We start from the raw sequence: 19,568 nt of genomic DNA on the forward strand, positions 1-19,568 counted from the left end.
GGCTCGGGGATTGTTGCGCGCAGGTTTCGACCTCGGGAACAGCCAAATTGCGCATTTCGCTAGCGCAACCGAAGCAGGGACCACAGCCATGAGTGGTGCATTTTGCCCGTCGCCTGAGCATTCCATGATCCCCAGTCTCTTACACCACACCCATAGTACAATCGGAGGAAGGTTGCTGAAGTGTTGTCGAGGGAAGGTCTGGAAAGTCGAACGTACGTTGCGCCCGCCCAAGATTGCAGTTTCCCGCTTGTGCGCGCGCCTGGGTCCTCTCGGCGCATGCGATCATGCCCCGTTTTACCCCTCGACCGCCGCCCCTCGAAAATTTGCGACTGACGACAAGCGCAGGTGACGGAATCTGAAGAAGAATACGAAGCAGGTACTTGCGCCCCATGTCTGCCCGTCTGCGCCTGCCCATTTCCCCGCCCAGACAGAGGCACCGCACGCCGCACAGCAAACGCCCTGCCCAAGGCCCGCCCCCGCGTCCCACGATCCACTGCCTTCTCCCTCTTCGCACACCCATCCACTCTATGCTCACGCCTGGCCCAGATACATACCACGCAAGCAACAAGCAAACATGTCGTCTCTGTCTCGCCGTGCCTGCTTCAAGTGCGGAAACGTCGGCCACTATGCCGGTAAGCAACATCCGAGTCACTGACTTGTGGCGCCCGTCGCAGTGGCACAATTGCGAGGCACATGTGTCGATGCGATACCTGCAATGGTGGCGCTTGTGTCGCGAGGCCATCAAGACGGGGGCAACATGTGCATTTTAGCAGCGCGACTGACATGAACACGCAGAGGTGTGCTCTTCATCCGAGAGGCTCTGCTACAACTGTACGTCTGAATCCATATCCATGCCCACTGCCCACGCGCACACAAGGCAATCCGCTAATCCTTCAATAGGCAAGCAGCCAGGACACGAGTCCAACGGATGCCCACACCCCCGCACCACCGAGAGTACGTCATTCAGAATCTACCACTTGCGCTACTTGTCCCACGCCGCACCGTGGCTACCATCTTCGCACATTCGCAAAAGCCTGGCAGCCAGGCTGAGGCCACGACCAACTAGAATGCTGACGAAGCAACAGCGAAGCAGTGCTATCACTGCCAAGGCCTCGGACACGTCCAGGCTGACTGCCCGACGCTGCGACTGAGCGGAGCTGGTACCAGCGGACGCTGCTACAGCTGCGGTATCGCTGGCCACCTTGCCCGCAACTGCCCCAACCCAGGAATGGGCCGCGGTGCTGGCGCTCCCCGTGGCGGTTATGGAGGCTTCAGGGGCGGCTTCGCTGGCGGCGCTCGCCCTGCTACTTGCTACAAGTGTGGCGGACCTAACCACTTCGCCCGTGATTGCCAGGCTCAGGCCATGAAGTGCTACGCCTGTGGCAAGCTCGGTCAGTATGGTCGTCTGAATACGGTGTAGCGTCACTGACTTTCCATAGGACACATTTCCCGTGACTGCACCGCTCCTAACGGCGGCCCACTCAACACTGCCGGCAAGACCTGCTACCGCTGCGGCGAAACCGGCCACATTTCTCGGGACTGCACCCAGGCTGAAGTCAACGGCGACTCTGCTGCTGCCCCTGCTGCTGCCCCTGTTCCTGCGGCCGTTGCTCCTACGACCGCTGTTGCTTAGACGGCTCACGAGCTCCGCCAGCTCAAGCTTCGCCACGAGTAAAATTGTAGCGAAAGAATTAGCATTTACAGCATGCAGTTCCATATCTTTCATTTATTCCGACATCTCTTGACAATCGTTTCCTAGTCTATCTCAGCATCTTTTCGGCAAATCTCACGCATTCACGAGTCATCAACGGTTTAAAAAAAAGTTCTTCACAATTCTTACACTGATACCCACAAACGTTATCCCTTCAACCATTCTACCATGATTTCGAAACAGACGACGGCTTGGCGATTTGGATGGTTGCTCTCTACCCTCTATGGATGTGCTTGCATCGGCTAATGTAGTGTGCGCATGCGCTTGGATAGTATGGTAGTGGCTTCCTATGGAGCTTGAAGGCGGCTGTGGTGGTTTGGGTGCAGACAGTTTGATGCAAAGGGATCGAGGTGGTTATGGAGGAGGGAAGAGTGAAGGAGACTGTGTGGTTTTTTGTCAGGAGCTGGGGTTAGCACATGTGCCCCGTGATTTTCCATCTTGCATCCCTTTTCTCCTCGGCTATTCCGTCATGGTAGATTTATTCATATGTTTCTATCGTGCATAAATGTTGTTTTGTTACCAGTGATATGGCTGAGGTGGATAATAGCAAAAGTTCTAGGAGCGCTTGAAATCTTTGTATATTTGTTCACATCATCCAACAAGCAAGAACATGGAATCTGATTACTTGTATTTCTAAATCTCACTTCATCAACCACATTACTTGCATGTCATGTGCTAATAGCATATCCCTTTCTTTCCCTTACAATCACCGATACTACCGTTGCCATGCCTCCGCGCTACCCATTCCTCCTGACGCACTTTCCCCCCATCGCACCTTCCCTCGCTCAATTTCGCCACGTGCAACGTTGACCGGGCAGATTGTTCCTTCTCATGGTAGCCGCTCCTTCCAAATGTGCGTGAGTGCTCTTCTGTATTGGTCCTTACATTCTCTTCTTTTCCCTCTCTCCCTCTTCCTACCATCATCTTTCACCTTTACTTCGCTCTATCTCTTCACGTAGCATCTGTGTACTAGCTTGCTTCGCATTTCTTTTCATCCAATATTGCATCACTTCTCAGATTGCTATTATGGCGGCGGAGTCAGTGGCTAGTGATGACGAGCACAACGACGACAGCTTCATTGTAGACATTGATGCGATCCAGGCACACGGCATCGGCGCTGTCGACATTTCCAAGCTAAAATCCAACGGTTACTACACAATTGCTTCAGTGCACTCAGCTACCCGTCGCAACCTGCTCAAGATTAAAGGCTTCAGTGAGATCAAGGTCGATAAAGTCAAAGATGCTATTGCCAAATGCCAGGTCAGTTATGCTGAAGTGGTGGTGAGTGACCTTGCTTTACTAAAAAGTGTACGCAGCCTGCAGGTGGAGGCTTCCAGACTGCTCATGAGCTTGGACAACAGCGAAAGCGCGTCATCAAGATTTCTACTGGTAGCAAAGCGCTCGACGCGATTCTCGGAGGGTAGGTGCATCGACTCATGTTCTCTCATGACATCCGTTAACATGTTGCAGTGGCTTCCAGACCATGAGTATCAGTGAAGTGTTTGGCGAGTTTCGCTGCGGAAAGACGCAACTCTCACACACTATGTCTGTCATCGCGCAATTGCCGAAAGACATGGGTGGTGCTGAGGGCAAGGTGGCCTACATTGGTGCGTTGCCTTCTTGTATTCATGAGCTCTTCTGACCGTGATCCAGATACCGAGGGCACCTTTCGACCAGAGAGAATAGCCCAAATTGCAGAACGTTTTGGTGTCGATCCCGAGACTGGTCTGTAATCCCGCCTCCTTGTCAACACCCCTATTGACACTTCCAAGCACAAGACAACATCACATATGCCCGCGCTGTTAACTCTGAGCATCAGATGGAGCTCTTGAACAAAGTCGCAGAGTTCTTTGTCAGCAACGAGTACCGCCTTTTGATCATCGACAGCATCATGGCGCTCTTTCGCGTCGACTATACTGGGCGTGGTGAGCTCAATGAGCGACAGCAGAAACTCAACCAGTTCCTCTCGAAACTCACGCATGTCGCCGAGGGTTGGTTACAGTTGACCTGTTGCTTATTATTCAGCTAACAACTTACAGAGTTCAATGTCGCAGTGCTAATGACCAACCAAGTCCAAAGCGATCCTGGAGCAAGTGCTTTGTTTGCCAGCGCCGACGGTCGCAAGCCAGTTGGGGGTCACATTCTCGCTCACGCTTCCGCTACGAGGATTTTGCTTCGGAAGGGACGAGGCGAGGAGCGTGTCGCAAAGATTCAAGACTCTCCTGGTATGCCAACTGCAACATGTTTGAACGTTGCCACTGATATCTCTATCTAGACATGCCTGAGAAGGAAGCTACGTATATCATTACCAATGGTGGAATCAATGACCCGGAAAAGGTATAACGGGTATTCAACGATCTCGTGCATACAAATCTATAGACACCGAAGATCGACCTCTATATGTCTGAAAGGTTCACGGAACTTACATATGTCTGAAGAGGAAGAATGGAGGTTGCTTACGGTCAAGGGGCTCTTGCCTATAATCAATTACATGTCACAATACTCAGCGCTAAATTGTTAGGACAACCTAAGGGTGTTTTTAACTTACAGTAACATAATCTCAAGTATCTTTCCTTCTTTCGTCATTGCGCGAGGTGCATTTCGGATATTATGGTGCTGGCTGGACGATAGCTTAAGTACCTCCTGGCTAAGTAAGGCGCTACATGGTGTGGAGAGCTATCTGGATCGACAAACGTGGGCTTGATCACTGCAGTCCTCTCGTAATTATGTCAAGGGATTACACCAGAATTTAATTGAAGAACAAGTACGCGATACATGAACGGAATGTAGTAGCAAGCGAGTCTGGGAGCTTTCAAGTTCATCATGACACAAACACGACCATAACGCCATACATGTAGGATACAATTCGAGTAATAAGGAGCGACTCTAGTTAAAAATCTCCCTCCTTCAACCCTGCGACTTTACGCATCCTCCATGGCCATCCCACTCATCACCCACCCCCACATATCGACTAAAAACGCCCCATACTCATACTAAACCACAAGCACTTCAGCAGCACTGACCGTTAATGTTCTGGCCTTGAATCCCAGTTAGCCACCCACAAGTTCCCAACGAAATTAAAAAAAAAAAACAAGGTCTTGGACATGTATTACCGTTTGAGTTATAAAGAGAGTTATCAGCCCCATAGTAAATATCACCATAGCTAGACGGCCACGAGAAATCCTTTGTGCAGTGGCTAGTCTGATCCAACTTGGCCTCGACATGTGCGCTGCCCCCGTCGATCTGGCGAGCACCATCGTTACCCGCGCAGAGGATAGCTTGGTTGACGAGGATGCAGCCTCTGTTTACGTGCTTTTTTTTTTCTTCGTTTCTTTAAGTCAGCTACTACTACTTTTTTGAAGAAGGGGGAGGGGGGGGGAGGGCAATGTACAATGTAGTCCTCCTCCCATGCTTGTCTCGGAAGTAAAAAAGAATGTGTGGCACGCCTGGTTGGAACCAACTGGAGCGCCTTCACAGAATCAGGTAGCACGCCTAACTCAACAGATTGGTCCGTCTGATGAAGTAGATTGCTCTGCATCACAGGATGAATAGGCGTCCTAACTGAAAAGTGGCCCAGATCCCCACGGATCATGCTACTTGTAACGTGATTGGTATTGATATGAGTAGGAGTCTGTCTTGCCCATGCAATGCAGGCAGGAAAAGGCTTAACACCGGATTCATATAGTTGATAGTTCAAAGGCAAGCTTACGAGGGAATTGGCTCATTTGTATAACAGAGTTTCAATATCGATGCTGTCATAGAGACTGCATACGAGACAATGCTGATGCCTGATATGGTACCTAGAGGACATCCAACTAGCTTACCTCCAGGCTTCGTAGCTAAGGCAGAGTTTACTCAAGGCGTTCCTTTCATACGCTATCAATGATCATGTACGACAATGATCGCGATTTCATTGCGCTCGATGGGGAGTCATTTGCTTGTTTCAAAAGACGAACCCACTCAATATGATTTGGTTTTCACTGCTGGCACGGTGATAATGGGGAACTTCATTGGCTATCATTTCTCCCATTGTTCTCTTTATTCGGGTTCTGGGCAGTCACCAGCTCGGCGCAATGTCTCATGTACGGTTTATCGCCGTCGCTGTAGTGTGATGTTAGATGGGCGTTCGGTCTTTGGACTCGGCGGTGAGTTGAAGCATGGGTACACAGCGAAATTCAAGAAGCATTTGACGCTAGTGGAGATTGAGGAGTGTATTGTATTTCATGAGAGCCCGGGGTTCGTGAGTGATACACAACCGAGGCATCGTCTGGGGAGAATGGGACTTGTGGAGGGGGACGCTGTTGATAAAGATAAGTTTTATGGGTGACGAAGGTAGATGAGGGATTTATTTTACGGTCTGTATTCTCAGTCATGATATTTCTTTCAAAATAATTAGCCTAGCAAAGACATCTCTCATCTTTTGTGATATCAGCTAGAAATAGACTTTTTGTTGTATCAAATAGGAAAATCGACGAACTTGCTTCTGGATGGTTACATTTATCAGCTTTAGATAGAAAAACAATCAGCTTTACTTGCAAAAGAGGGTATTAAAGCCATGTTGACTTGTTCAAGTTCGCATGGATTGTTACATTGAGACTCTCTGAGGCAGCAAAAACTAGTAAATGATTTTGTTTCTGCCTAAAAATGGAGGGTGAGGTCTAAACTAAAGTGATGTAACTGAATTCCGAAGTTTCTGTAGCCTCACCATCCATAATGCCATTCACATAAGCTTCGCTGACCAAGCTAAACCGCCCCTTATCCAACGGTCGAAGGACAAACGGAACCTGACTTCCTTCAATAATCGCAATCACATCGCCCTGTCTTACATCATCTGAGCTCAACCCAAGATGTTCCTTTTTCGTCACAAAAGGAAGTCGTCCCAAGCTCGTTCCCATGATTTGAAATGCCAACCGAAGCTCACTCTTTATCCTATCTGTAAATTTCGTGGTTATTGTCTGAGTAGCTAAGAAGCGTTCTGCCTCAACTTTGAGGCGCCCATTTCCAAAGAGCTGTAGCCCGTCTCGCAAAAGGATGACAGCATCATCAAAGTGGGCATTTCCAGCGCGGGTAGGTTCCACTTCACTATTCCTTACAATGTCCCCGGTTGCAGTTTGTGCACTGTCGGATAATCGGTCGCGAAATCTCTTGTAACGTTTTTTGGTGCAACAATAGCTGAGGCGCAGAATCTCGACCAGCCACTCCGAAGTCCATGTGTACGTCTCCGAAAGTGGGATACCTTTGCTGTGAATCCGGTTGGGGAAACGCCCGACTTGAATAATCTCATCGAAAAGAATAGATTTTACTGATATGTGCTTTGCAATTCCAGCTTCCTTGACTATCGTGATCGAGTTTTGGTTCGTATGACCACCTGAGGAATTGAACTCTGGGTACAAAGTCATGTGGTCGTTCCGCACGTCTTGAAGCATATCAGTTACCGATCGAGACCAATCCGGGACCCAAGATGGAAGGTTTGGTGACCTGGACGCTTGACACATCGAGAGAAGGGATATATGGCCCTGCCGTAGTAACGCTACCATAGTAGTAGTATACGTTTGTTCGTATGGAACATCATAATTTGGGACGACGCCAAAATTTTTCAACTCCTCTCTATCTGCAGCCAGGCCTAGCAAGGCGAAGATCTTGTCCTCTGGTTTTGTCGCTTCGAGGTTATGAGGTCCATGCCGTTTGAGATTTATGCTGCCGACACACGTCGCGCGAAGGAGGGCTGCCAACGGAAAAGCTCTATCACGGCATATCTTTGGCATGGATAGCATGATGGTAGGACGGTGGTGAAATAGATGTTTCATGATCTCGAAGTGATATAGTTTTGTGTTCGTTTGGTCTATCTGAAAGGCGGTAGCATTGATCTTCCATAGTGCCGCATACATGTGTATGAAAGCGTTACAACGGGTCGTTGACAGTCTTTGGGCTCCGCAAATGAAGTGGGTGTCCCTTGAAAGAGCAACTTCTTGTAAAACCCATATCCTCGTCCACCAAGATCTGGTAAAGAAATTCTTCAACTCGGTAATTGGTAGCAAGTTACTCTGACTATTCCTGCCGCTAACGGAATCCAATAGACTTTTCATAGCTCTGCCGTATCCTGGGCTGGCCGATAAGATTTGCTGATATCCACCAGGTACAAATTCAATTTCATGCCATAACTTGTGGCACATTCCGGACGCATCCTGGATACCACATGCTTCCGCTGTTGACCCGATGGTGTTGATGCAGCGGATGGCTACGTCACTACTCTTGTCTGCTGGTCCTAACCACACGAAGACATGATTAGCCCGTTGATAAATTTCTCTCATCAAACCCACTTGAACGCTCTTTTCTTCATTCTTTCCCTGGTTGATGCAGATAGCATCGACCCAGAAGTGAAGGGGTTGATTACGGGACCTTGTATAGGGCTTGAGTCTGGCTAATCTTTTACGATTCTCTCGAAATTGCCATAGAGCCTCGTGAAGATTTCGGGTCACTGCGATGATTCTCCCGTTGCATAACAGATTTAATGTGTCGTTTGCATCTCCCCATGTGTAAGAGAGTGCGATGTATGGCGGATGGTCGTCAATTCTGTACTTTTCGATTCCAAGTGAGATAATTTCGTCGTCATGACCGAATTTAAGATCGAGTAAACGTATGTGTCGATCATTTAGACTCTCCGAGTATTCGAAATACGCCCTTGGAAAAGCTATTAGCTACAACGCATTGTTTCGTAGTTATTTCTTGTAGAAATTGCTTGCGGGGACAGGATGAATAAGATCTAAAGCGAGCAGGTGGTGAAAAGAAAAATGAATTGGAACAATTACTCATGCAAATGTTGGCCAGAGGATAGAGTTAAAGCTGAGGTCTCCATAACATTCGCTCGTGTAATACGGGGTTTGAAGCTAGGCCCTTACAATACAGGCTAATTAATGTTCTGTATACTGTGTGGAGGTTGTATCGTTGATTGAACAAGCTGAAACCATGGGCTTAAAACAAGATGTTGTTGCTCGAATGCCGTACGCATATAGCAAATGAATACATGCCACGACTCCGTAGCAGCTAGGCAACATTTATTCCCTAATGTATGTTGGCAAAGGCGCAGTTGAGGATTAGTGGGGGCGTTGCAGACCGGTGAGCTGTAACTGGAGGAAGGCGCAACCCAGAAGGCTGAGGAGCCATCAATTGTACCACATGATATCGTCTGCGATTATGAAATCAAATATTTTCATCATTGACCTAGTAGTTTACTTCATTTACACAAGTACTTTATAAACAGGCTATCCTTAGGTAGGTGATGACTAGTCGATTCCCGTTGTGCATATTCCTCTGCCAAAAGACACGTCACGTGATGATGCCTGACATATTGGTCCATACCTCGTGAAGAAACAAAGAAAACTTCTCAGTATCGATTTACAAGACGTCAAGATACCGAAATAAACAAAGATAAACCTCATGTGCTTGCCAGACATGAAATAAACCTTAATGCACCCAACTTAATCCAATACAAGCTTACCGCATGCGCGTCGACGTCGAAGCTCCACTCGAACCTCGGCCCTGTGTCCTCCCCGCATCCCTCCCGCATCCTCCAACTAATCATATACTAATTCAACGCATCAACACAAGAACATAAACATCATAAACCAACTGCCGAATAAAATCAAACAATCGACCTCAAGAAGTCTTACAAAATCCCGTTCTTGCTGAAACAGAAAAGAAAAAGTGTCATCTAATTCCATACTCGCTGCTCTCATTGTTTCCACCACCACTCCCAAATACATACTACGCGTCCCATCATCACCCAACATGCCCAGACAACCCAAACAATCTCCCCGCCACAAGCCAGATATCCAACTCCCTACTTCCTACAACGACCTCCCTTTTACCCAAATCCGCACTCAGCACCATACCAAAGATGCATCCGTCATCATCCTCACACTCTACCGCCCGCAAAACCACAATGCATTCACCGACACAATGCAGGCGGAGTTGGAATCCGCATACGCCATGTTCGATGTAGACGAGCGCGTGCGATGCATCGTTGTGACGGGCCATGGACGGATCTTTTGTGCGGGCGCGGATCTGGATGATGGGTTTGGGGAGGGTGTGAGTGGGGAGGGGGCGGAAGCGGTGACGGAGCATAGGGATGGGTATGTTGCTTCCTTCTCGCACTATTCATTTTGAGTTGGCTATTGAGAATACTGGGTTATGCTAATGCTACGAGAACAGAGGCGGACGCGTTGCGCTTGCTATACATCACTGTCGGAAACCAAGCATAGCTGCGATCCAAGGTTCTGCAGTTGGCGTGGGCATCACCATGACGCTGCCGATGAACATCCGTATTGCAGCGTCGACGGCAAAGATAGGATTTGTTTTTGCGCGTCGCGGACTCATCATGGAAGCCGCTTCTTCGTTCTATCTGCCTAGGTTGATTGGGCACTCGCGTGCCATGCAGGCTATTACCACAGGCAGCACGTATCTGGCTACGCACAAGGTCTGGGATGGCCTTTTTGCAGAAGTGTGCGAGAAGCCTGAGCAGGTGCTGCCGAGGGCGCTTGAGCTGGCCGAGGAGGTAGCTGCGAACACAAGTAGTGTCAGTACGTATTTGATGAAGGAATTGATGTACAGGGATCGTGGGAGCCCCGAGGGCCAGCATTTATTGGATAGCAGGATCATTTTTGAGTTGTTTGGGTCGCCGTAAGTTCATGCAATATGGATAATTTGACATCGATAAGCTAACTGTGAATGCAGGGACAACAATGAAGGTGTTAAGTCTTTCATGGAAAAGCGGCCGGCAAATTTCAAGGCAACAATGGATAAGACGAAGGTGACTGGGTACCCATGGTGGATACCTGTGGATACATTAGGAAGGCCAAAAGTGGCGCCGACGGGAGGATCAAAGATCTAGTTGCATGTCAGAGGATTAAGTAAAGGCGTATGCGATACTACATGTTGACTCGCAATTTCATGAGTTCATTGTCTATCGTCCAGCTCGTACCATACCCTCATTTGGTAGTCTGAGACTTGCCCTATTTGCGGAACTCTGGCCAGCACCCTGTGTAGCATCACGCGTCTCGATGACTCGAACGGAGGTATCAGGGATTTTCATTCGTTCCTAGTGTACTTCTTTTCGTGAAGCATGCATAACCGAGGGAAACCCATAACAATCCTTCCCATCCAGACCGCACTCCGTAATAAGAAACACGCTTAGAAGAAAGTGGATGGGCGGTGGGCAGCGAAGACCTTCTTGCCCGCCTTCTTGTTGATGCGGTGGGGCAGCGGGAACTTGAGGTTCTTGGTGAGGAGCTGCTTGATGTATGGTCGGCGGAGGTCATCGGCCTTCTCGACCTCAACGACCTTGAGGATCTAAGTGAAGTGTGAGCTTGATGTTGCAGATGACGGATCAAGGATAATCATACCTGAACGGACCTGAAGCGCGTTCGGTGACGGGCAGCCATGTCCTGGTAAAGAGCCTCGACGGCGGCGACACGGGACATCTCACGGTACTCCTTGTACATGTTGTGGGTGCCGGAGCGCGAGTCGTACTTGATCCAGATACCGAAGTTCTTGACCTTCTGGGGCTTCTTCTCGTGAATCTGGACGCGGGTTAGCCTCAGTGCGCCGGGCTGTGTGTTCGTGTGTGACTGCGGCGTACCTGGTTTACGGAGACGATCTCACCGTTGGCCTTCTTGATCTTGCGGAGCTTGCCAAGGAAGTACCAGAACCGTGACTTGGCGACGACCTCGTTGGGCGCAAAGATGCGCATACGGTAGATCTTTGGCGCAGGGTTGGCCTCGGAAGGCAGATGGCGCCCGATGATCTGGTATTCCTGGAAGCGAGCTGATGCATAGTCAGTACTGCTCCAAAAGAAAAGGTTTCGTAGTCTCTGTTCCAGCAATTGCAGCAGTCATACGCAGCGTAGGTCGGTCGTGTTGAGGGCGATTAGGATGCGGTCGGGGGAGTCCAAGTAGGCGCATGCAGGTTCTCAATTTTTCATCCAAAGCCATCATCACGGTTGCTTGACGCCCTCAATCCACCAAGCAAACACGAAGAAGCTTATGCAACCTCCTTTCACATCCTCTATTCTTTCGCCATGTTCGGTGTGCCATCACAGGCTTTTCGGTGCGTGTCGCGGGTTTGTGCGAAAGCTCCATCGGCTGCAATTGCTGGGCGAGACGGTGATGCGCAGGAAATCGAAAGAGAGTGCTTACCCATCTGTGGTGTATTAGCAAGCAGAATGAGTGAGAGAAGGCAATATGGACTGACCGTAATTGTGCTGTGGTTAGTACCTTGGGGTGAGAAGTTCAGGTCGTCTATCGCGAATTGTGGCCGGCCTGTCGAATTCGAGGTCGCTTGTGGGCGCTAGCCGAGAAGAGGAGCCACCACGACTTGGCGGCCAGGTGCGAGCTGCATCGGCGAACCCACCGCCCAAACACCGACACTACTAGCATCCGCAATCGTCAGAACATCAAACAGCTCAGCTTCCGGCACGGGCACAACACGACATGTCTAATGGTTGAAAACACCTCCGGAGGCCGCCAATACTGCTGAGACTCTCCAAAACCCCATCTCTAGCTGCAGCAGTCCCAGCCATAGCCCCAGTTCCAGCCTCAACTATGCAAGCCGCACTCGAACCTTTCCATGAGGCATATGCCACAGGATTGGCGCAGCCCGTTGCAGACTTTCTCAGCCCAGTTGCGCCTGCGCATGATCCTGGGCGACTGTATGAATTCTACCGCGCTTCCAACGGAGACAAGATCGAGGGCGATGTTCGCTATGCGCTCAAACACAACAAGAGCGCGCGCATGACCAACAAAGAGAGCGGTGCTTGGGTTGATATCATTGCTGCTTATTGGCGCGCTGTCAGGGAGATTATAAGGGCGGACGAGGCTGCAAACCAGGACAGGCTTAACGAGCGCCAATTCGTGGCAGTATATGACGCTTGGAAAGACTTGACCAGCAGCTTTATCAAGCACATATCGGCTGGGCTACTGCCACCTTGGGCCATCTTTACGCTGTATTTCACTGCGAATCATCTTAGGAAGATAGCTATCACAGCAGACGAACAGTTGGCCAAGTCGAAATCAGCAACTCCCAGCACAGGATTTTCAGACGATATCGTGAGCACTGTTCCTCAGAACCAGAAGCTTGAAGAGGCTGCTCGAGTCTTCAACAGGATCTTTGCGCTATGCCTTGGTGATAGGTGTGCCATATCTCCATTGCTGTGTTTGAGTCATTGTCTTACAATGCGCCAGGAATCCAGACATGTCCGAGTCCCGTAAATGGGGTGTATACTGTATAGCCAATCTCCAGTTCAAGACATACTTCAAGGTAACAATTCGTCGACAACTGATTCCTAGTCACCGCTGATCGAAGAACTCGTAGTTGAAAGCCATCAGCCTATCCAAGAACGTAGTGCGATCGATCGAAGCGCAGTCCGACCTACCTACATTCGAGCTATACCCACGCGCCCATAGGGTAACATACAAGTACTATCTTGGAGTGCTCTCATTCCTGCAGGAGGACTATGCCAAGGTATTCCCAAAAGCCAACATTATGGGGGTCCTTCTAACATCTGGTAGGCAGAGAGCAGCTTGCAGCAAGCATGGGAGTCTTGCTACTCGCGGTCGCAACATAACAAATCGTAAGTGTGGCAATCAACAACACAATGTATGCCAAAATCTGACTGCTCTAGCCTGATCCTCACGTACTTGATTCCTTGCCGCCTCATCACCCAGCACAAGATTCCGACGACGAGCCTTCTCGCAGAAGCCCCGCATCTGCAGCGCACCTTCGGGCCTCTCGTATCGTGTATAAAACGTGGAGATCTTACGGGCTTTGACAGGGCCCTTGCGGAGGGCGAACCCGAGTTTGTCAAACAGCGCATATTCCTCACCCTAGAACGAAGTCGCGATATTGCCCTGCGCAATCTTCTCAGAAAAGTATATCTTGCCGCCGGCTTTGACGATCTCAAGGAAGGACAAACGGAGAAGGACAGAATACGCAAGTCGCGCATACCACTAGCGCATTTCGCAGCCGCACTCAGAATGGGGACTGCAGGTGAAGGCAGCGGCCAAGTGGTGGAGGATGATGAGGTGGAGTGCTTATTGGCGAATCAAATCTACAAGGTGTGTACCAAACGCAATGGCTGTACCGATCAAAAGTTTGGCTGACAGGTTTCTTAGGGTCTGATGAAAGGCTATATCTCGCGCGACCATGGAATAGTAGTCATGAACAAGAAGGGAGCATTCCCCGGGACAGGGGTCTGATGCCTAAACTCTATGGCCTGCTGCCTTGCGTAAATAGAGTCACCACACCACCTCAACAGGATTCTTGGCTTTTGCGGGAATATGACTCTGGCATATCACTAACACTGTGCATGTGCACAAGAGCATGCATCTTGGGTTGGTTGCACAGATGAATGGTACATCCATGGAACGCTGGTAAGACTATGATAATAGAAAAAGATTCAAACAGCATACCCAGGTTATGGAACCATCGAAATCTCTCTACATCATTCCTGTCCCTTGCATAGTTATGAACTGTGTGACGCACAGGCCATGTGTAGTGAGCGAATAGTATCTCGACTCTATCCTTTTCATTCCATCTCTCAAGCAAACATCCTTGCTCAGCCCTCATGAGCTGAGATTGCATTTTCAGACCCACTTCTCGTCCTCTTTGTTGTCCCATCCCATCATTTCTTTTCGTTATGTACGCATACTGTGTACAGTCTGCGTCCAGTCTCATCTTTGCAACCGTTCTGCTACACACGCGTACTTGTTTCTGTGACTTTCATTAAGAAAGGGAGTAAGAACAACGAGACCTGGACAGGTAGCAGACACTTCACACATGGTAACAAAGACGCTTAGACATAGTAGCAATTGCTATGTAATCGACAAACCGCATCAATGTCTCATGATACCAAATAATCATCGTTCAAAGTCCATCGCAAATATCTGTAGGCCAGAAGGGAATCAGGCCAGCGTGATACAATCTGGTAGTAAACCTCCCACGCGAAAGCAGAACAGTTGAATAGAAAGAAAGAAACGAAACAAGCGTTAATAAAAGGATATTACCTGATCATAACGAAGAGAAACAGTCTTTCAAAAAACAAGCTGAACACATATGCCTTGGTGCATCAAGCACTCTTTCCGCAATTTCCTTGGATGGTCTGCGCTTTGATCCCCCATTCTAGTAGCTGCAGATGCGCAAAAAAAAAAACGCCAAAGTGAGTAAGAAAGGAAAAAGTGGGATATATGTAATAGTACAACAGTTGGAAAAAAAACAAATGAAATAGGGAAAAATGAGACGAAAGATTAGAAAGAAAGGAAAAAGAAGAATGCAAGAAAACGCCCTGGTAAAAGCAAAGAACAGTAAGGAAAGAAAATGATAGAGGAAGGACCGATACTGGGGGAGGACGTAGCTGAAGGCTGATCGGGGAGGGAGGGAAGCGAAATATGTACATGAAGAGTAGTAGTAGAAGAAGAAGGGGAGAGGTGAAAGGGGTCAGTGAGTCGTTTGCGCCATGGCAGTCATGGGAAAGCGGACCAAATGGTCGATTTGGGCAAGGCAGTTGCGAACGGTGCTAGTACGCGGGCTTGGCAGACAAATCATCCATGTGATTGACCATGGCGACGAACAGATCGAAGAAGAGCTTGCCACCACTCTCCATCTCATTCTGCATAGTGCCACTGCGCTTGAACGTGTGGCGTGCCCGGATGATAAGCGCAAGATAGTGGGCACGCAGCTTGGAATCGTTGTCAGGCGTATTCGCATACGCATACCGCGCCGACGTAAGGATGGTCGAGCACTGGATGCCAGATTGCAATCCTTGCTTCTTCAGCGCCAACTTCTTGAGTTCCTGGAGCCCGTACTTGTCTGCCTGGCAATAGATGATGGTGTCTTTCAAGATGGGGCCGACAGAGGACTGGATGACGGCTTCGTGGGGATTGTTGGCGCCGGCGCCGGCGTCTTCGAGGTTCCAGCTGTTGCGCTTCTTGTCGTACTCGACGCGGGGGTAGTAGTCGCCTTTGTAGAGGTACTCGAGGATGGAGGAGAAGACTTCGGGTTCTTCGTCGGGGAGGTCGATGCGCTTGTTGGTTGTTTGGAAGAATTGGCCCGAGCAGAGGGATTGGAACCAGGGCGAGTGGGAGAGGACGTCTTCGTGGGCGGCGAAGAGGCGTTGTTCGCGGCCGACGGATATGGTGACAATTGCACTGGGGAGGTGTTGTTAGCAAGGATGTTCGAGAAGGGACAATTGAGCGGGAATCTTACCTCCCAAGCGACGGCGATGTCGGACTAGGTTGCGCTGAGGATGCCTGCGCTTGTTGTGCTAATTTCTCTACTCTTCTGGGCGAATCCTTGAAGGAAGGGTTCTTCTTGGACGACTTCGACTTGCTTGCTCGATGTTTCGAGAAGCTGCCTTCCTGGTACCGTGTGCGGTTTGATGATGAGAACATATTCAACAGATGATGTTGGAGACAAGGCTTTTGATGAGTAGACGTCGTGGATACTTATAGGTACAGTTAGTAGGCAGCAGATGTAGGAATCTGGACTGGCAAGCCAATGGAAGATGCAGTTCCTCAGGCGGATGATTAGCTGGGCACAGCAGGCGATGGCAGGCCAAGTAGCGAGCGAATGCAGCCATGTATATATACCTGACTCTTCGCAGGAGGCCACTATCGGGCCCTCTGCCGGGGTGAGGTTGAGTTGCGACGCGTCCAATCCGCGTCGAGGGTGACTAGCGTGTTATCAGGTAACACGATATCACATGCAGCGCCTTTCCTTTCCGGGCTGCTAAGAGTCAGCCCTCAGCAGACGGCTAAGCCCTGGACCGGGGCCAGGTAGCACTTGGCCAAGGTTGTGAAACAAAGGCGGGACAAAGAGCGGATTGCGCTAGGCTGGCGCTGCCCATGCTTCTACTGCAATGAGCAACTCGAGCTGTACGAGAGACATCGCTTAGAGCTCGAGCATGCTTACTCCTACACCTACTTGCGACATATCCCTTCATGCTTTTTCATCCTTTTGCCCTCCAGTCGCCAATGGGCATCCACACAGAGCCGTCGAGCCGTCGAGCCGGCGAGTCCCTTGTCGCGTTCCTCGCCGAAGCCAGCACCCCTTCATGGCACAGCTCGCGCTATGGCCAGGCTACCCAGGAAACTTTGCGAAAAGCAACCGCAGCCGATTCCGCGCAGTAGCCACCGTCGGTTCATCGCTCCCACCTACGCATACATACCCGGCAAGGAGGCGTGGCTGCTCGTCCTGTGCCTAACCCACATGCGGTCTGCCGTTCCCCTGGAGGGGGCAAAAGTCGCGTCGGCCTCACCTCACAAGCATGGAATAAGGCACTGATCCGATTCCGCGCAACGATGCAATTCGCCGCCAGACAAGCCAATGTTAACAGTCATCAAATGGTGCCTAATGTCGCGGCAACATGCGTCGCTGATCGTTGAGCCTTGGAAGAGAGGGGTCAACTTGGGGCGAGGGGGGAGCGCGCCCTGCCCTCGCTTTCACGCGCCAGTCCGCCCCTCAACGCGACCGCGACAAGAAATCACGTTACCACTTTACGTCCCCTTCGGGCATGGCCCCGACGCCAATCTGCAACCCAGCCGTTTCGCACCCTTACATAGTTGTGCTTTACTTGGAGGACTGCGCCCGTCTCATGGTCGGCGGCCATGATACCAATTTTGACGCCTTTCCGCGTCAGCCCTGGCTTGCTGGGTGATGCCATGGTTCTGTCAATACCGTTGGGGTCGACATCTGGTTTCCACTGCAACCGCATACATCTTAAGTACTACTATTAGTAGATGCTTCGCTGTAAATCTGCATTCATACTGTGCAGATGTAAAGGGCAATCCGAGTAACAGACCCTCGCAAGCTTTGCTCGCCACAGATTCCATACACAGCCTCCGTTGCCATCGGGCTCTCCCTATGCATTCATCCTTTCTTTGTCCACATATCCTAGCCTTCCTTGGGTGGTGCCTGGTTGCGGCTTTCCATGCTCATCCTATTGGCTCGCCCGCACACCCTCTTCTGAGTGTGTAGTATCTAGCGCCACCTGCTTCGAACTCTGGTAATGGGCTTGCCGAAAGATCCGTTTTTCTTAGCATTAGGGCAACACTGTACCACACATCTATGCTCCTCGTCTGCAAAGGATGCGGAAACATACTGCACCGTATCTGGGGCTTGCATCCTAGCTGATATCCAGATGATGTAAAACGTCTTCTGGTAAGACATTTGGTGCCCGATGAACGAGGACGGCTCGGACTGATGGTCCTTTACCCCGAGATTTCTTGCTAGGGAGTTGGGCTGTGCATCCTTCAGCAGCCGGTGCGTCACTCCAATACCACTACTGCTCCACTGAAAAACAACCGAACGCTGTCTTGGCAAGCTGTTCTCTCTCGCTTGGATACTATACTCGCTTTTTATAGGATGCTTTTCGAATAATTTGATGCAACATCTGTGGGTTTTTGGCACTTTCAGCTAGGCATCCTTTGACCATATGCGAGTTTCATCACTCGTTACCCCGGTGCACACTTCTTACAAACAGCATGTCTTATTCCATGCCAGAACAGCGCCGAGCATCTTCCCGCTCCCCATGTCATTTAGGCTTCTGACATCCCTACACCTCAACAGCCTCGAAGCAAGTTTTGCGGAACAGCCGACACAGACTTGACAGCTCCGATTGTACGGAGTTTCATGAATCACAGTCTTCATAGATTTCGATCCAGATTACAGTGCTGATCGAAATCGGTTTCCGCATCATGCACCTCGCTTATTCTCACCGCATGGCCCTCTAGCAAGGCACTTACCGTACTAGTCAGCCCTATACAAGGCCTGGCTGTAACATACTCTCAGATCTTTAAAAACAACTTACGTAGTCATCCTCTTTAAGCTAACTGACCAGATATTCAACTATGTAGTTACTGTAATACAGCACAGCATACAGCTATGTTAACATCGCAAAAGGAAATCTGCTGTACAGGAAGACCAAGAACTCATGCTATGGAGACTATTTTGCTTTCGAGGTTCTAGAAAACTAGGCGTTGCCGTGTTCTCTGTAAATATGATAAGAAGCTTATAGCAATAACGTCACTACTGAGGTAAAACAAAAACGCTTTAACATGATCTCGATGTTGATGATTAAGCTACGTTTAGATTCAAAAGTAGGCGAATATTCTGGTGATTATATATCTACAAGAGACTCTTAGCAGTAAAGTGGTGGATGAGATGGCAGCTTGCGAAGCGTTAAATGCTACGTGACTGTAAAAGACTGAAGCAACTTTACGACCACCTCGTGTCCCCTCTCCGCAGCCCACGATAGCGGCGTCCAACCGTACTTATCCTTAGAGTCGGGGTCTACCTTACTACTAGTATTAAGTAGCAGCTTTACGACCGCCTCATGTCCCTCCTCCGCAGCCCACGATAGCGGCGTCCGACCGTACTTATCCTTAGAGTCAGGGTCCACCTTGCTAGTATCGAGCAGCAGCTTCACGACCGCCTTGTGTCCCCCCTCCGCAGCCCATAATAGCGGCGTCCGACCGTACTCATCCTTAGAGTCAGGGTCTACCTTGCTAGTATCGAGCAGCAGCTTCACGACCGCCTCATGTCCCTCCTCCGCAGCCCACGATAGCGGCGTCCGACCGTACTCATCCTTAGAGTCAGGGTCTACATTGCTAGTATCGAGCAGCAGCCTTACAACCGCCTCGTGTCCCTCCTCCGCAGCTAATAATAGCGGCGTCTGACCGTCCTTATCCTTAGAGTCAGGGTCTACCTTGCTAGTATCGAGCAGCAGCTTCACGACCGCCTCGTGTCCCTTCTCCGCAGCCCACGATAGCGGCGTTCGACCGTACTCATCCTTATAGTCTACCTCACT

General features: G+C 49.9%; 8 protein-coding genes across 8 annotated transcripts; 4 read left to right on the forward strand and 4 right to left on the reverse strand.

Moving 5' to 3' along the window:
* The first annotated feature begins 129 nt into the window (after positions 1-129).
* Positions 130-1,863, forward strand: PSV08DRAFT_19875 (uncharacterized protein). Its single transcript, XM_066092016.1, has 7 exons — positions 130-212; positions 346-376; positions 547-632; positions 796-831; positions 901-954; positions 1,086-1,391; positions 1,440-1,863. The coding sequence occupies exons 3-7, from the start codon at positions 575-577 to the stop codon at positions 1,631-1,633; spliced, it is 648 nt and encodes a 215-aa protein (XP_065948008.1). The 5' UTR covers positions 130-212; positions 346-376; positions 547-574; the 3' UTR covers positions 1,634-1,863.
* An 874-nt stretch (positions 1,864-2,737) lies between these two features.
* Positions 2,738-4,054, forward strand: PSV08DRAFT_190348 (meiotic recombination protein; the record flags this gene model as incomplete). Its single annotated transcript, XM_066091975.1, has 7 exons — positions 2,738-2,971; positions 3,028-3,131; positions 3,182-3,318; positions 3,365-3,436; positions 3,484-3,702; positions 3,751-3,936; positions 3,987-4,054. 7 exons carry the CDS (start codon positions 2,738-2,740, stop codon positions 4,052-4,054), a joined length of 1,020 nt encoding a protein of 339 aa, XP_065948009.1.
* A 2,315-nt stretch (positions 4,055-6,369) lies between these two features.
* On the reverse strand, positions 6,370-8,579 carry PSV08DRAFT_232114 (heterokaryon incompatibility protein-domain-containing protein; the record flags this gene model as incomplete). The annotated part of the gene is made up of 2 exons (XM_014222423.2): positions 8,521-8,579; positions 6,370-8,392 (listed from the first exon to the last, which is right to left on the reverse strand). The coding sequence occupies exons 1-2, from the start codon at positions 8,565-8,567 to the stop codon at positions 6,370-6,372; spliced, it is 2,070 nt and encodes a 689-aa protein (XP_014077898.2). The 5' UTR covers positions 8,568-8,579.
* Positions 8,580-9,290: 711 nt separating this feature from the next.
* PSV08DRAFT_382388 (ClpP/crotonase-like domain-containing protein) lies at positions 9,291-11,059 on the forward strand. Its single transcript, XM_014222426.2, has 3 exons — positions 9,291-9,843; positions 9,923-10,390; positions 10,445-11,059. The coding sequence occupies exons 1-3, from the start codon at positions 9,500-9,502 to the stop codon at positions 10,599-10,601; spliced, it is 969 nt and encodes a 322-aa protein (XP_014077901.2). The 5' UTR covers positions 9,291-9,499; the 3' UTR covers positions 10,602-11,059.
* On the reverse strand, positions 10,781-11,855 carry PSV08DRAFT_366394 (60S ribosomal eL20 domain-containing protein). Its single transcript, XM_014222427.2, has 4 exons — positions 11,607-11,855; positions 11,349-11,533; positions 11,113-11,289; positions 10,781-11,059 (listed from the first exon to the last, which is right to left on the reverse strand). The coding sequence occupies exons 1-4, from the start codon at positions 11,701-11,703 to the stop codon at positions 10,901-10,903; spliced, it is 618 nt and encodes a 205-aa protein (XP_014077902.1). The 5' UTR covers positions 11,704-11,855; the 3' UTR covers positions 10,781-10,900.
* A 281-nt stretch (positions 11,856-12,136) lies between these two features.
* PSV08DRAFT_366395 (uncharacterized protein) lies at positions 12,137-14,205 on the forward strand. The gene is made up of 6 exons (XM_014222428.2): positions 12,137-12,896; positions 12,949-13,024; positions 13,079-13,228; positions 13,276-13,337; positions 13,389-13,821; positions 13,879-14,205. Exons 1-6 carry the CDS (start codon positions 12,310-12,312, stop codon positions 13,960-13,962), a joined length of 1,392 nt encoding a protein of 463 aa, XP_014077903.1. The 5' UTR covers positions 12,137-12,309; the 3' UTR covers positions 13,963-14,205.
* Positions 14,206-15,278: 1,073 nt separating this feature from the next.
* PSV08DRAFT_366396 (uncharacterized protein) lies at positions 15,279-16,152 on the reverse strand (the record flags this gene model as incomplete). Its single annotated transcript, XM_014222429.1, has 2 exons — positions 15,279-15,909; positions 15,968-16,152. The coding sequence occupies 2 exons, from the start codon at positions 16,150-16,152 to the stop codon at positions 15,279-15,281; spliced, it is 816 nt and encodes a 271-aa protein (XP_014077904.1).
* A 2,768-nt stretch (positions 16,153-18,920) lies between these two features.
* Positions 18,921-19,436, reverse strand: PSV08DRAFT_232128 (ankyrin; the record flags this gene model as incomplete). Its single annotated transcript, XM_066092267.1, has 1 exon — positions 18,921-19,436. A coding segment is annotated over one exon (489 nt), but the record flags the coding sequence as incomplete, so codon positions are not given.
* Between the last annotated feature and the right edge of the window lie 132 nt (positions 19,437-19,568).

The sequence above is a fragment of the Bipolaris maydis genome (assembly GCF_028858645.1).
Source record: "Bipolaris maydis strain C4 unplaced genomic scaffold PSV08scaffold_17, whole genome shotgun sequence".
In the NCBI taxonomy this organism is placed as follows: domain Eukaryota; kingdom Fungi; phylum Ascomycota; class Dothideomycetes; order Pleosporales; family Pleosporaceae; genus Bipolaris; species Bipolaris maydis.

Coding starts and splice junctions, on each gene's coding strand:
- PSV08DRAFT_19875 (XM_066092016.1), top strand. CDS start 575: ATGTCGTCTCTGTCTCGCCGTGCCTGCTTCAAGTGCGGAAACGTCGGC. Junction 633..795: donor AAACGTCGGCCACTATGCCG/GTAAGCAACATC, acceptor ATGAACACGCAG/AGGTGTGCTCTTCATCCGAG. Junction 832..900: donor CGAGAGGCTCTGCTACAACT/GTACGTCTGAAT, acceptor ATCCTTCAATAG/GCAAGCAGCCAGGACACGAG.
- PSV08DRAFT_382388 (XM_014222426.2), top strand. CDS start 9,500: ATGCCCAGACAACCCAAACAATCTCCCCGCCACAAGCCAGATATCCAA. Junction 9,844..9,922: donor GTGACGGAGCATAGGGATGG/GTATGTTGCTTC, acceptor CTACGAGAACAG/AGGCGGACGCGTTGCGCTTG. Junction 10,391..10,444: donor TTTGAGTTGTTTGGGTCGCC/GTAAGTTCATGC, acceptor CTGTGAATGCAG/GGACAACAATGAAGGTGTTA.
- PSV08DRAFT_366394 (XM_014222427.2), bottom strand. CDS start 11,703: ATGATGGCTTTGGATGAAAAATTGAGAACCTGCATGCGCCTACTTGGA. Junction 11,534..11,606: donor ACACGACCGACCTACGCTGC/GTATGACTGCTG, acceptor ACTATGCATCAG/CTCGCTTCCAGGAATACCAG. Junction 11,060..11,112: donor CGCGCTTCAGGTCCGTTCAG/GTATGATTATCC, acceptor CACTTCACTTAG/ATCCTCAAGGTCGTTGAGGT.
- PSV08DRAFT_366395 (XM_014222428.2), top strand. CDS start 12,310: ATGCAAGCCGCACTCGAACCTTTCCATGAGGCATATGCCACAGGATTG. Junction 13,229..13,275: donor TGCAGGAGGACTATGCCAAG/GTATTCCCAAAA, acceptor AACATCTGGTAG/GCAGAGAGCAGCTTGCAGCA. Junction 13,338..13,388: donor CGGTCGCAACATAACAAATC/GTAAGTGTGGCA, acceptor TGACTGCTCTAG/CCTGATCCTCACGTACTTGA.